Source organism: Rutilus rutilus (assembly GCF_951802725.1).
Source record: "Rutilus rutilus genome assembly, chromosome: 17".
In the NCBI taxonomy this organism is placed as follows: domain Eukaryota; kingdom Metazoa; phylum Chordata; class Actinopteri; order Cypriniformes; family Leuciscidae; genus Rutilus; species Rutilus rutilus.
In genome coordinates this window covers 32,676,663-32,690,652 of record NC_140230.1, presented here as the reverse complement: position 1 = coordinate 32,690,652, position 13,990 = coordinate 32,676,663, and the positions used below count along the sequence as shown (strand labels likewise).

Sequence of the window (13,990 nt, the reverse complement as noted above, 5' to 3'; positions counted from 1 at the left end):
AGTAGGTACTTATTTTTAATAAGTAGGCTAATTACTTCACAGTCGCTAAAAAGTATGTTCTAGATAGTATGTGTGTAGGCTATGTAATCTGGACATAGCATACTACATCTGCCATGTTGTCATTATATGCTATCTACCCATTCAGTTGCGTCGCTTCACTGCCATTCATAAATCCTCTCTTCTTGGCCTCATGGATAGTAAAGTGTCCATCGTATGCACATTTCAGTGTTACGCCGGAACCAGGTCATCCGTACTCTTGAGTACTGTGAATTGGGACATACCTTTTTGTCACATACTGTTTTTCGCCTATACTGTAATATCGGATGCAGCCATTGTATTCATGGTCTGACATCTGCTGCTATTATTTTCAAACTAGTAGCCTAAACTAATGTACCGTATAGATGACGTCACTGCTAGGACTAAAAGTTTGATTTCAAAATGCAAATAAACTTTGATGTGGAACTGATTTACTGTCTCAGCAGAATGATTTAAGCCATTTGAACTTTAAACACAGGGGGCCTTATTAGGCGATCAACAATGAACTTGTCTTTAATTGTGTTGACAGGTTCAACAAGCAATTCATTCAGAGCGTGCGGAATATTTCCGTTCCTTTTAACTTGTGCATTCTCTGCCAGCATGTTAGATGAAGTAAGTGAACGCTCCAGTGTGCAAAATATACACCAATAATAACTTGCGGTTTTGCAAGCACACGCAGGCTGTGGTCACACCAGCAAACAGTAAATCCTGCAGGTGTTGCATATGAGTCGGGGTTTCAGAGCGTGTTTTTATTCTTTTGAGATTAAATAGGTTAGTTCAGTAAATCTGGAATTCTGACCCGTGAAAGTTGGATTAGTCAAGAGAGAGAGAGATTAACTATATGGAGCAAATTCTTTAACATCGAGGTACTTAAAAAACGTATGCAAAAGGCAGTTTCAGAGGAATACCACAAGATGGGGCCCTTGAAAATGTGATTTAGGCTTGAAGTTGTCTGATAATAATCATCTTCAATCCAGCTTTTATTACGTCATGCTCTTTTATACTAGGCTACAATATGGTGACCTGGTTTATCAGCAAAATATATTTATTTTATTTCTCATTATATATATATTTTGTATTACAGTACCAGTCAAAGGTTTGGAATATGTTTTTGACAGAAGTCTCTTCTGCTCACCAAGGCTGTTTTTATTTGATGAAAAATACAGTAAAAACAGTAATATTTTAAAATGTAATTTATTCCTGTGATGTCAGCTGAATTTTCAGCATTATTACTCCAGTCTTCAGCGTCACATGATCCTTCAGAAATCACTAGGTGGCGATGTCGACTCATTAACAAATGCATCCTCATTCTTTTTGGTTAAGACTACATTTATTGATTGGAAATGTTTACTAATACATTACTCATACATCATCATACACAGACATTTTTAGGTATGGCTTAAGTACTGTATACAGTATATCATAAAACAAACGCAATGTCTCAACTAATTACCTGGTTTTTATTTATTATTTATTTTTATTTCAGAAGATGTTTCAGCCTGATGATTTTTGGGCCAAAAGTGGTTGCATGTTTAAAGCTTCAAAGTCACAGCGTTTGGCTTTTTTACTAGAAGGATCCTAGAAGAAAATAGATGTCAGAATTTATAGTGAAAGGTTATGCAAAAAAAGAAATAAAAAAAACAGACTCACCTGGTTCAACCACATTCCGTTTCCCCATCAGACCCACAAAAGTCTGGAATTTCTGCCCTGGAAGTCATTTGTGTGATGATCAGAAAACACATGATCAGATTTTATTCATACACGATTCAGCACGAGCAGTCACTTTTTCTTAAAAAAAAAAAAAAAATCACATTCACTTAAATGCACAGATTATAGGACATGCTCATAAGCGCAAAAAATAAAACTAAGCAGTTCTGAGGAATTTGATTAGGAAAACTCGCCAAAATCCAGCCTACTTACGTCTCCGTGTTATCTGTGATTTTGCTGTGAAGAGAAAGCAAACCATAATTATTTAATAATATTGATTTAATATATAGATAGATAGACACACACACACACACACATATATATAAACATACATATATTTACCAGATGATCTTTTCCCCATTAGACCGTAAACCTGTTGTAGTACAGGAGTTCGGCTGACCTTTTCCAACAGTGTCTGTATCTCCGACTCCAGCAAATTTACCTTCAGATGATACAGTTACATATATAATGCAACCAACTGATAATCTTTCATTACTGTTGTTAAATAATCATATATTAATATAATTGAATATTACATTTCTGTGCAAATGATATCACTTCTATATTCCATAACTAACAACGATGCAAGAGTGAAATCACTAACCTCGTCCTGGTACCTGTCATTCATCCAGTTCTCCTCATCAGGACTGAAGTTCTGGCACAAAATATCTGTCAAAGCAGACAACAGCAGAAGAATCAGCAGCAGGATCTTCATGATGCGCTGATGTTGTTGCAGTTCAGTTCAGTTGACGGATTACCAGTGACCAGACAACAATCACTCGTCTGATGCCAAACTCTTAGGCTGACAACAGAGACCCAATAAATTCAGACTGGAACTGAATAACCTGAGCATTGCCTGTGATGATCCCTTCACTCAGATGGTCAGGAGCTCTGTTTAAATAGGGCTGGTGAAATGGGCACATGATGAATCAGGTGGCAATTAAAAGAAAATTGCTGCTTCACTGGATTATCCCTGTGAGATTCATCCACCATCGATTTCAGCTATTATTCTAATGATTCTGCATTTGACCTCTGATCGACTCCTGGTTCAGATCCTTTGAGATGCTTGATTAATTTGAAGGAGTCTCAGAATTAGACAGTAACTTTACTTCATGACACTTCATGGTTTTGTCCACTCACTCATTCTGATGTGGCTGTGATTGATTTCTGTAAATCAGTGTCTGAACTGACATGAACTGCATGAACATTGTCAAATATATAATAGAACATTCCATTCTATTCTATTCTAAACAAATATTTTATATGTATTTATATATCTTGTTCTAGTTGATCATTTTATAGGATTCTTCATCAACTTGAAAACTTTTTCTTTTTCATTTGTTGATTAACATTTTAATATAATATTCACTAATATGAATTAGCAATATTTAATCTATTTTATTTCTTAACAATTAGATGATTATTCAGTAATAATGATACATTTATTAATGTAATGTGCTTATTTATTAATTAATTACATTAATAATTACATTTGAATGTGCATGCTGCACAATAAGCAAGAAAAAGGAAAAGTATGATTTCAAAAATAACCATATGTGATATGATGGGAAAACAATCTGTATGATGAAATGTAAAAGGGATTGCTGTTGTTAACTAAAATTATAAATAGAAATATTAGATGAAAAACTAGAACTGGAACTAATTTATATAAGTTGAAGTTGAAGTACTAAAATTATTAAAACTACAACTTAAATAAAAAATAAATTAATGCTAAAATAAATAAAACGAATAAAAATGACAAAAGCACAAAACTACTTAAACTTAAACTCAAATTAAATTGAAAATTGAAAATATATATATTTTTTATAAATACTATAATAATATATAGGCCTAAATAATAGTAAGATAACGTAATTAATAAAAATAAAAGGAAATAACATAATAATCTCTGAAATGGATGTCCGATTAAATGAAATGAATTAGTCGTTGCTGTTCTTTTCACTCCAGTATTTGAACGTATGATTATTATTCTGCATAGTAATCTGCTACGTCTCGTCTCTTATTGGCCATTTGAAGGTGTCACTCTAACCTGACAGGCCTCCGTAGGTCACGCCCCCGCGTTTATCCATATGAGGAAGAACTTGAATAAAAGTGAAACAATGTATAGATAAACAGTTTCAGAACCGGGCACTGTAACGAACAGCTTAATAGTTCACGTACGTGTTTATGAACAAAGAAATGCCCGTTTAGAATTGAGAATCATGTATCATTGTCGATTACTGCTGATTTATGTTTATCTGTTATATTTATTCGTTGCGTTTCGCGTAAATGCAACGACTCCTCCGAGAAATGCGAAATCGTTTGATAATCTGGAGCACATTGACTCTGTAGAGCAGAATACGGGTAACACTAGATCCAGGGGAAGGTCCAGTGAAGGTCTCGGGGGGTTTGAACCTGGTGATCCTGCTCCTGCCTTCCAGGTTCAAACTCTGGATGGAGTGTTTATTTACAATCCCCAGAATGAGTCGAGGCGCGCGCTCATCGTGCACGCGTTCACTAATAAATCCGCGTTTTTGGAGTGTCTGTGGACGTGGAGCGAGTCTCTGTCGGACCTACTGGAGTATCTGCCGTCCAACACCGAGGTCCTGCTCCTGTCCCTGGATGAGACTGCAGTGCAGGACTCGCTCTGGATGAGGGAACAGGTGTACATAGCCGCTGCACACAGGTACTGACACGCACACACACAGTTCAGTTTCAGAGGACCGTTATATTACCATCTGATACTATCACTGTACATGTGCAGTATTTATTTACTTATTTCAAAAAGTACCAGATTTGATGATTTTGGAAATAGTGTGGCATTCTTTACATTACTTTGGAGAACCATTTAAATATAGTATGCGAATATGTAAACATTCAATAGATAGATTTCTACAAACAGACAGACTATTTGATGACTATAAAATGATTATTTAATCATTTATTAATCCATCCATCCTTCCTTTCTTAATTCCTTCCATCCATCCATCCATCCACCCTTCCTTCCTTCCATTCAAATTTCCATCCATCCTTCCATTTTTCTTTCAATCCTTTCATCCTTCCTTCTTTCCTTCCAAAAAGTACTAGGTTTTAATATGATTTTAGGACATCATGGTAATACTGTGGTATTCGTTATTAGTTTGGAAAAGGATATATCCAGGGCATATCAAAGTACCACGGTATTACCATCTGACACCATGACTGTAACACTGTACGACTACAGTAAGCAAAAATGGCCATTTAAGGTATTAATAAATGAACATTAAGACACCTTTTTTTCTTTTGTTAGAGGAAAAGAGATCTTGTCCAGACTGCATTTCTCTCCCACGCCCGTGTTCGCGCTGGGAAACTGGATACCCAGAGTTCTGTACTCATGGGGGTGCGGTGGTCACAACTGTGGCCTCGCTCAGGTGCTTTTCTCCTCTCCAGGTGAGTGTGGATGTCTTGATGGGATCACATGGCTTGGTTGTACTATGTTGTCATCCTGGGGGCATCATTTCTTAAATATTCATTAGATTACTGATACATTCTGGAATTGCAGACTGGAGCATACCGCTGATCGCCAAGCGTCTGAATGCCCGATATGACTGGCTGAATGGTCGCTGGGGTGCAGATCCATACAGATTGCTGGATGCAGGGGATGGTTGTGAACCTGTGACGTCTGTCAAAGGTGCTGTCGCATGGGTGTCTGAGGGTGGCTGCTCTTTTTTCAAAAAGGTGAGCTACATGAGCAAGGCAACATGGATGTTTGTTCAAGACACAAGATACGGCCCGATTAACAATTTTTTTGAATGTTTAAGATAAAAAACATGGCCGAATCCAATGCTACTGGGGTGCTGGTGTATGCCTTGCCCGGGAATCCCATACAGGACATGAACTGCTCCGGAGACGAATGTTCCACCTCGCTCAACATACCTGCATCTATGGTTCATATTGAACCCTCTGTCATGCAAGCCCTACGGTGAGCAAATAGTTTATAGGTCATAACTGGGCACATAGTGAGAGAGATGGATTGTTTGTTCTTCTTTTACCGCTGGGTTAACATAATCATGAATTTTTAAATTCCATATTTTTTTTAATCACTTTATTCTGGGTTTGTAATTAACTCCTGGTACTCAGATTTTGATATTTCACTCTGTACATTTGTAATCTCAGGGTTAATCTCAGTGTTGATCGTTTAAATTAAGCTGAAATAAAATTAAATAACACTGGTTCTTATTTGCATATTGGAAATGCTGTAATGTACTTCCACAATAAATAACATTGTTTATTCTTCACGCAGTTAATTCATGTGCCATCATGTTAAAGTATTTTTAAGTATTTTTTTTTAGATACTGCAACCAAACAGTGTGCTAAAGTTTCTGTGCCTTTAACCCAGGTTAACCTAAGTGTAAAAATAGTTGAAAAGTGTTATACATTTGAAAATATCTGTGTGAATTTGCAGCCACTACTATGCCTTAATTGTGTCAATTTTTTTTTTTTTAAATGATGTGGATTGTTTGCAATAGAAAGGGGCGTCCTGTGAATGTAACGTTCCAGATCACACCTTCACCAAACTTCTTCTTTGGGATCGACCAGAAGGGGGCGCTGTCTGAGATGGGCTGGTTTCTCTACCCAACCTTTAGATTCATGGCCTGGCAGGCTCAGTGGTAAGATCTGTTGGGCGAAATATTTATATCCATTGTCAAATATATGTTATTGGGCGATGCTGATAATTTTAACTTTGCTAAAGGGATATTTCACCGCTGGAAAGATGATTGTGTATTTAAATTGGGTCATTTATGTAGTAGAAATGTGAAATTATTTTAGAAGTTGGTGCCTTCTAGACTGAGAAAAGCCAGAAAATGTATTTTTGGCTCATGTGGATGAAAGACAACAACTCCCAGAATGCACTTGCTTTGCTGCCCTATGAGGCCACTCCCAAGCCACGCCTACCGGTTACAGAGGGCAGTATCGGAAGAAATGACACAACTAGGCTACTAGTCGACTCGAAACTGAAAAGACGGCGTTTTATCGTGAGATCCCCCTATGGGCGGGTTGAAAACATGCGTAACGAGCTCCTCCTACTGGCTGTAGTCTCTCACCTCTGGCCAAAAAAGCCTCCGATGACGCTAAATTATGATTTTTGCGTCATCCGAGGTTTTTTTCCAGAAAATTACACCATACAGAAATCTCTCGTCTCAGGGGGACATGGGGAGGGAAGCACGGTCATTCGAAAATACTACCAGGTTTCTACTGAAACAAAGCTTAATGCTAATCGTTGAAGTATCTCCTAAGTATTGGCCTGTCTTAAAATCAAGCTCACATTTATGTGATCCTGTAGGTTCACATTCAAAGAGGCTTTGCAGGAGCAGCTAAGTCAGCCTGCCTTTATAGTACCTGTGTTTGAGCGTCATCTGATGCAGGGAGAGACGGGCGCTCAGGCAGTGGTGGATCTTCCTAAAGGTTTGAGCTTCACATTAGTAGCATCTACCAATGCAGGCCTGCCATTCAAAACTCGACATCAGAATTTTCTCCTGTTTTTCTTTATAGAGATTTTAAATTATGATGTTCTGGAGCTGGACGCTTCCCTGTCCTGTCCCGGCCGCAGGGACGAGACATGTGCTCACTGGGATCACACTGTACAGCTGTATATATGCTGCGATCACACCAGCCCCTACTGCAACCTGGAGCTCGGGCGCTGGATAACGGCCTTCCGCAGGTACTTGAACTGAATCGTTGCTATTCTTTCGACACCATCATTTTGGACCATTTTTGAATTTCTGCGACTATTTGAAAATGTTTGTGACTATCTTTACAGAGGCACAGGTCATTGGCTGACGGATGTGTCCCCTTTGATTCCCCTGCTAAATAACAATAAGTGCTCCTTCAGCATGAAGACTGCGCCATGGGCGATGCCATGGATGACGTCTCTCAATCTACGCTTTAGTCACAGCAACCAGACAGGTCAGAACATTGTCCTACAGGTCATAAAAGCATTCAGTGTGGCAACTTTGTGCAAGGTCTTTAAATCAACTGGTGTTTTGGTGTTTGGTGGATGTGTAAAGTCAGTTAATCACATTAACTATAAACATGTTCCACTAACGCTTCACAAACACAAAGTGATGCAATATTTTTTCTGTTCTCATTGTGAACAGTATATGCTGTTGTTCAAAGTTTTTAAAGGAAATAAATATTTTATTCAGCATGAGCTCATTAAAGGCACAATATGTAACTTTTTTGCTTTAAAAATAGCAAAAATCACTATATCTATGTTATATATATTTTTTAGTTGTGTACTTACATTATCCCGACTGTTTCCAACAACTTTCAAACCAGGAGAAATTTGTAATTTAATTTGAAGACACGCCCCGTTTCTTTATTTCCGTTTTGTCGCCGTCAATGGCGTCATATCCGCGTTGTTCCTGGTTTCCGCTCGTACTGCCATAGCAACCAGAGCTATGAACCAGAGCCCTCTGATAGTAACCAAAGCGACAGACGCAGACAACTGTGTAGTTCGCAATGTCTATTTGCACGCTGTTGTTGCTTCATTCAAACATTATGGACCATGGCAAGCAGACTTTGGATAAAAAAGGAGAACTAAAACGAGAATCAATATCAGCGCGGTGTTTTCGAGATGCCGAGAGCTCCCATAGACAGTATATAAACGAGAGCTCCACGTCCGAGACTTCGACCACTCCTACATGTACTTTATTAAACAGGTGAGCACATTTACATAAAACTAATCAATGTTATATAGTTCAACAATGATAAAATGTTAGAATATGATCTGTATGTTATTCTAATGTTGATCTAGCTTACTGCTAGTCTCATACAGACAAACTAACACATAAATTTCAACACATTCAAATGCAGTTTAGTGTGATAGTGTAATATTAGACCAAGTGAAACAGCGCTGCGTTACCTCACAAGTTTAATTTGTCTAATAAACTGACCTGTGAGTAGTAATTCTGCACTTGCTTGAGGTTCGTTAAAATGAAATGTCCATATTCCTTTTATATCTGCGGGACTCGCGTCGCGTGTGGAGCTGATAGCTGTCTCTTAGCAATCCCGACCTGCTTCATATCACAGTCATGATAAAAGCATCGATGTATTCAGTCATCCATAAACAATATTAGATCGGTCGGCTTGATGTTGACGACAAGATCCATAATTCTTAGCAAATGTTGCATCATCAAACTACGCCTTTGTTATTGTAAAAAGTACCCCTAGCGGCGAAAAATTCCATACTGTACGTTTAAATCAAAGTGACAGTAAAGACATTTATAAAGTTACAAAGGATTTCTATTTCAAATAAATGCTGTTCTTTTGAACTTTCTATTCATCAAAGAATCCTGACAAAAATATATCATGGTTTCCTCAAAAATATGAAGCAGCACAACTGTTTTTAACATTGATAATAATAAGAAATGTTTCTTGAGCAGCAAATCAGCATATTAGAATGATTTCTGAAGGATCATGTGACACTGAAGACTGGAGTAATGATGCTGAAAATTCAGCTCTGAAACATAGGAATAAATTACATTGTAAAATTCAAACAGAGAACAAATTTTTGTAAATATGACTGTTTTTCCTCTTTTTTTTTTTTCTTTTTCTTTTTTTTTTTATCGAATAAATGCAGCCTTGGTGAGCATAAAGGCACAATATGCTGCAAGAAAAATCGAAGAACGAAGTGATGTGATATCATTTCGAACAAAATCAGGCAAAAACGAAGTTCATTTCGGGAGTTTGAAACAGTTAACCAAAGTGAACTTTCTGTTAAAAAAAATTACCGCTCTGGCTGGTTATTACCATTGAGCTACAATTGGTCCCTGGCGATGATGTAATAGGTGGGTGTGGCTCTGAGGCTCCACCTTCTTTGAAGTGGAAATCTTCTCCAGGACATAAGATGAAATATTTGCATACACACCCTGACCCAATATTTCCCTGGAAAGAACATCTCGAATACAAAATGTATTGTATGCAGCTGTAAAAGCTGTTGCTCACCCACACATGTTCTATCAAGTCATCCTCAAAGGAACCATGTATCTTACAGAGAACTTCAGCGCAGTCTGTTACTCCAGCTTCCTGCACACTTGTAGTTTATACAGTCATCTTAAATAAGCTTATAAGTATTTAAATGTATTTAAAGGTCATTATCGTAGTGCACTTGCAGGAAATCATAAATACAATATTCTTGGAAGCTGCATTTAGGGGCTTGGCTGTTTCCCAAAATACATCAATGTTACAACTTCAGTTACTGTAGTAATAAACCTAGTTAAGTAGTTTGCAGAGGGATGAGGACATCTGTGATTATTAATATTGACACCATCTGCGATTGTCTTCACAGGTAATTACTCGGAGAGATTGTACCCTTTCAAGGTAACGTCGCTCTTCTCTGGTGGGACGTTTGACAAAGACTATAACAGCAGATACCAAGAGATCAAGTTCAGTCTTCCAGCTTCAACAAAGAAGGTGATCAATTATTATTATTATTATTATTATTATTATTTATAATAGTAATAATAATAATAATACCAACAAAAAACATTTTTTAATAATAATAATATATAATATTATAAATATTATATGTAAAATTAAAAGTAAAACGTTTCCATGAATTGAATGTATTTTTGTGTGTGTGCTGGAATGGCAGGTGGAGTTATACGCCGTTATCACGGCTCACGGATCTGACGAGAACTTCTGCGGGGAATTTTGTGTGACATCACACCACTTCCTGATCAACAGAGCCATCAATAACACACTCATATTTGAGTCAGCTGGTTAGTAGGACCAGAATGACAGGATGGTTGGAGTGTGACACTTGATAACATTTTATCACATGAATTACAGTGATGTGCTCACACTGTGCCAGTGAGTAAACAGATGTGCATTTCTGGGTAGGATCACCCCTGGGCTGTGCCATGCGGGTACCTGAAGGGGGAGTGCCCAATGAACATGGTACCTGGTTGTACGGCCGCGGAGGCTGGTGCGACGGGCTCCAGGTGGATCCGTGGAGGACCGACATCACTTCCCAGGTACAATAAATTGGAGCAGAACAGAATGCAGAAACATGAAATATGATGAGGTCTCGAAACAACAATGACTATGTTTACATGTGCACCAATAATGTGATTATTTTATTGATTTAATCAGAGTAAAGACTTAAAGGATTAGTTCACTTTCAAAAAAAATTCTGTTGATAATTTACTCACCCCGATGTCATCCAAGATATCCATGTCTTTCTTTCTTCAGTCGAAAAGAAATTAAGGTTTTTGAGGAAAACATTCCAGGATTTTTCTACACAGAATGGACTTCAATGGCAACCAACTATTCCAATGTTCAAAGAAGGTTCAAATGTCCGTCTCAATGCAGCTTCAAAGTCTCGACACGATCCCAGTCGAGAAGTAAGGGTCTTATCTAGCGAAATGATCGGCCATTTAAAAAAAAAAAAAAAAAAAAAACCTCTTTAAGCACAAATGCTCGTCGTGTACCATCTCTGAGATGCGCCACGCATTGCGTCATCACGTTGGAAAGGTCACGCGTCACGTCATCTATCTAAGTTATTTGTCTGTGTACTCCGGGTCAACAAGGTAGGGAAGGGCGAAAAATGTCATCTCATTTTCTCCTCAAACTTCAAAATTGTCTGACATCTTTGTTTTAAGGTTTTTTTTTTTTTTTTCATGACCTTTCCAACATGATGACGTAATACGTGGCGCATCTCAGAGATGGTACAATACGGGCATTTGTGGTTAAAAAGTATATATATATATATATATATATATATATATATAATTATAATAATAATTATTATTTTTTTTTTTTAAATGACAGATCGTTTCGCTAGATAAGACCCTTCTCGACTGGGATCGTGTCGAGACTTTGAGGCTGCATTGAGACGGACATTTGAACCTTCTTTGAACTTTGGAATAGTTGCTTGTCATTGAAGTCCATTCTGTGTAGAAAAATCCTGGAATGTTTTCCTCAAAAACCTTATTTTCTTTTCGACTGAAGAAAGAAAGACGTGGATATCTTGGATGACATCGGGGTGAGTAAATTATCAACAAATTTTTTTTTGAAAGTGAACTAATCCTTTAATCAGAGTAAGATTTTACATGACATGAGAAAACACAAAGAATTGTGGTTATTTGTACCTCTATTATTCACATACCCCCAATGCACAGCACAGATAATGAAGTATCATACAAGTGTTACTGGCCACTTCTTTAATCTACTTGCGTCAAGTGCAAAACATATCGACTATTGAATGTTTTTCGGTGATGTGTCTCCATTTTAATGTTTTCCTCCATCAATATACTACGTCATATTAATGTTGCACAGCGTTGTCAACATAATCTCAGTTTCTTCAGCACCCCAAAAATGTGATGCCTTCTTTACCGCCATGTTTATAAGCACATGACAACATCATCCATGTATGTCACAAGCACATGCACACTTTGGTCAGAGTGGAATAGTTACGATTAAAGTGTTCACATGCCTGTTTATTGTGATTAAAATCAGCATATACCACATATTTTACTACTATTAGTAATTATGGTTTCGGTTATGAGCTTAATCACATCAATTTGATCAGGTAAATTATATTGCCTAAATGTCATTGTAGTCACATTATTAGGGTGCATGTAAACGTAGTCAGTTAAAATAAAAACTATAAAATAGGTTAGGCTGTTCTAATGATTTATGTGATGCATGATGTGTTAATGATTTAAAAGCATTTTGTTCCTCTCACAGCTGGACATGAGTGGAACCAATTCTATCCTTTACTTTGGACTCTATGAGGGACGTAACCCAAATCCAAAGACTGACCCGGGGTACATTATTATGTACTCCTATCTAGTGTTTTATAAATGATTTTACAGATCTGCAAATAAATTCTTTTTTTTTTTTTTACTTGAATCTTTTACATTTTTGACAGCATTGATTATTCATTTTCCTTCATTCAGTATCATTTTTGTTTTAATGATTCATGTTAAATTTAGTATTTCCTCATGCTGCTCTTTTTTTTTTTTTTTTTTTTTTTTTTACCAAAAAGTTAATTTTGGTTATACTGTATGTGCAATCTGACATTATTAAAAAATATCAAACTTGTACTACAGTTGACTACTGAGATTAGACACTCTGGATGGGATTTAAAAAAAAAAACACATAAATTGAGAGATATTTTGGTAACACTTTACAATAAGGTTTCATTTGTTAACTACTTTTGTTAACATGAACTAAGAATTAACAAGACCTCTACAGCATTTATTAAAATTCAACATTTACTAATACATTTTTAAAATCCAAGTTTGTTAACATTAGTTAACTAACATGAACAAACAATGAACAGCTGGATTTTTATTAACTGACATTAACAAATATTAATAAATACTGCAACAATCGTTCATGTTAACAAATGAGACCTGATTGTGAAGTGTTACCGATATTTTTCAAATAAATTGTTTGTCTTGAGAGACACACATCAGTCTCACTGAGTCAATTTATTTGTGTTTCTATCCTGGCTTGTGCAAAACTTAGTGAGTTGCCTATGTAGGCAGTATTTTAAGGCATCATAGGCACTCCCAATGCACAGGCTGTTCCAGGAAGTATGATTATGCTGTTCTCTAAAATACTGTACCTTCTTTTGGCCCTCCTTTTGTGAGGAAAAAATCCCATAATGCATCCCAAAGAGCTCAGTGACAAATTCTGAGAAGTATTCTTAATTTTAAAGTTAAATCTAAAAGTATCAAGCTTTTCAAGCGAGTTGCCGCCTATCTAAAGTGTCCCAAACGTATGATGTTCCATTTCAGTTAGTTGCAGCTTACTAGGTTTTGGAACAGTGTTTCACATAATGTTTAGTAGAATAACTGTATTTGTCCTGTCATTCTTCTAAAGTCTTGGTAATCTCTGTATAATGCATGGTATACATTGTATGATTTGGGGCTGTTTCAGATGAAAGATGATCAACTTGAAACAATCGTGGCGATTTCTTTGGTCGTGGCTCATAAACGGTGCTCCTACGTCGTACTGTGAGAGGTTCAAAGACGACAAAGATAGCCTGTGACAATGTGTCAAAGATGTAGGATGACCATCTCACAGTGTGTTTGCTGCTACGACCCGTCTATAGCCAGTGATAATGCAACATGAAATGACGTATCGATCAAGGCGACATGACGCTAAAACTAGCTTAAAGGAATAGTGCCACATAAAAAACACTATTCATCTTGCTCAGTTTGTTCACCACTAGCGCATGCTGATGACGTTTTAT

The 13,990-nt window shown here is 37.0% G+C and overlaps 2 protein-coding genes across 3 annotated transcripts; one reads left to right on the top strand and one right to left on the bottom strand.

The window, feature by feature from the left end:
• Positions 1-1,354: 1,354 nt before the first annotated feature.
• On the bottom strand, positions 1,355-2,883 carry LOC311306827 (uncharacterized protein). 2 transcript variants are annotated; one of them, XM_084435408.1, is made up of 5 exons: positions 2,348-2,883; positions 2,086-2,185; positions 1,957-1,980; positions 1,687-1,743; positions 1,355-1,614 (listed from the first exon to the last, which is right to left on the bottom strand). In XM_084435408.1, the coding sequence occupies exons 1-5, from the start codon at positions 2,456-2,458 to the stop codon at positions 1,604-1,606; spliced, it is 303 nt and encodes a 100-aa protein (XP_084291534.1). In that variant the 5' UTR covers positions 2,459-2,883; the 3' UTR covers positions 1,355-1,603. The 2 variants fall into 2 exon arrangements, with proteins under 2 accessions (XP_084291534.1, XP_084291533.1); XM_084435407.1 differs by having other exon boundaries at positions 1,355-1,743.
• A 948-nt stretch (positions 2,884-3,831) lies between these two features.
• Positions 3,832-13,202, top strand: LOC311276034 (uncharacterized protein). The gene is made up of 12 exons (XM_084385460.1): positions 3,832-4,429; positions 5,033-5,172; positions 5,285-5,460; positions 5,544-5,704; positions 6,252-6,392; positions 7,067-7,188; positions 7,276-7,444; positions 7,544-7,689; positions 10,073-10,197; positions 10,379-10,505; positions 10,627-10,760; positions 12,475-13,202. The coding sequence occupies exons 1-12, from the start codon at positions 3,966-3,968 to the stop codon at positions 12,592-12,594; spliced, it is 2,025 nt and encodes a 674-aa protein (XP_084241586.1). The 5' UTR covers positions 3,832-3,965; the 3' UTR covers positions 12,595-13,202.
• The last annotated feature ends 788 nt before the right edge of the window (positions 13,203-13,990 follow it).

Bases quoted from the DNA above. Each gene is read 5' to 3' on its own strand.
- LOC311306827 (XM_084435407.1), bottom strand. From the start codon at position 2,458: ATGAAGATCCTGCTGCTGATTCTTCTGCTGTTGTCTGCTTTGACAGAT. The intron at 2,186-2,347 runs GTTAGTGATTTC...TATCATCTGAAG, and splicing joins ATGACAGGTACCAGGACGAG to GTAAATTTGCTGGAGTCGGA. The intron at 1,744-1,956 runs GTAAGTAGGCTG...AATGACTTCCAG, and splicing joins ATCACAGATAACACGGAGAC to GGCAGAAATTCCAGACTTTT.
- LOC311276034 (XM_084385460.1), top strand. From the start codon at position 3,966: ATGTATCATTGTCGATTACTGCTGATTTATGTTTATCTGTTATATTTA. The intron at 7,189-7,275 runs GTTTGAGCTTCA...TTTTCTTTATAG, and splicing joins AGTGGTGGATCTTCCTAAAG to AGATTTTAAATTATGATGTT. The intron at 7,445-7,543 runs GTACTTGAACTG...CTATCTTTACAG, and splicing joins TGGATAACGGCCTTCCGCAG to AGGCACAGGTCATTGGCTGA.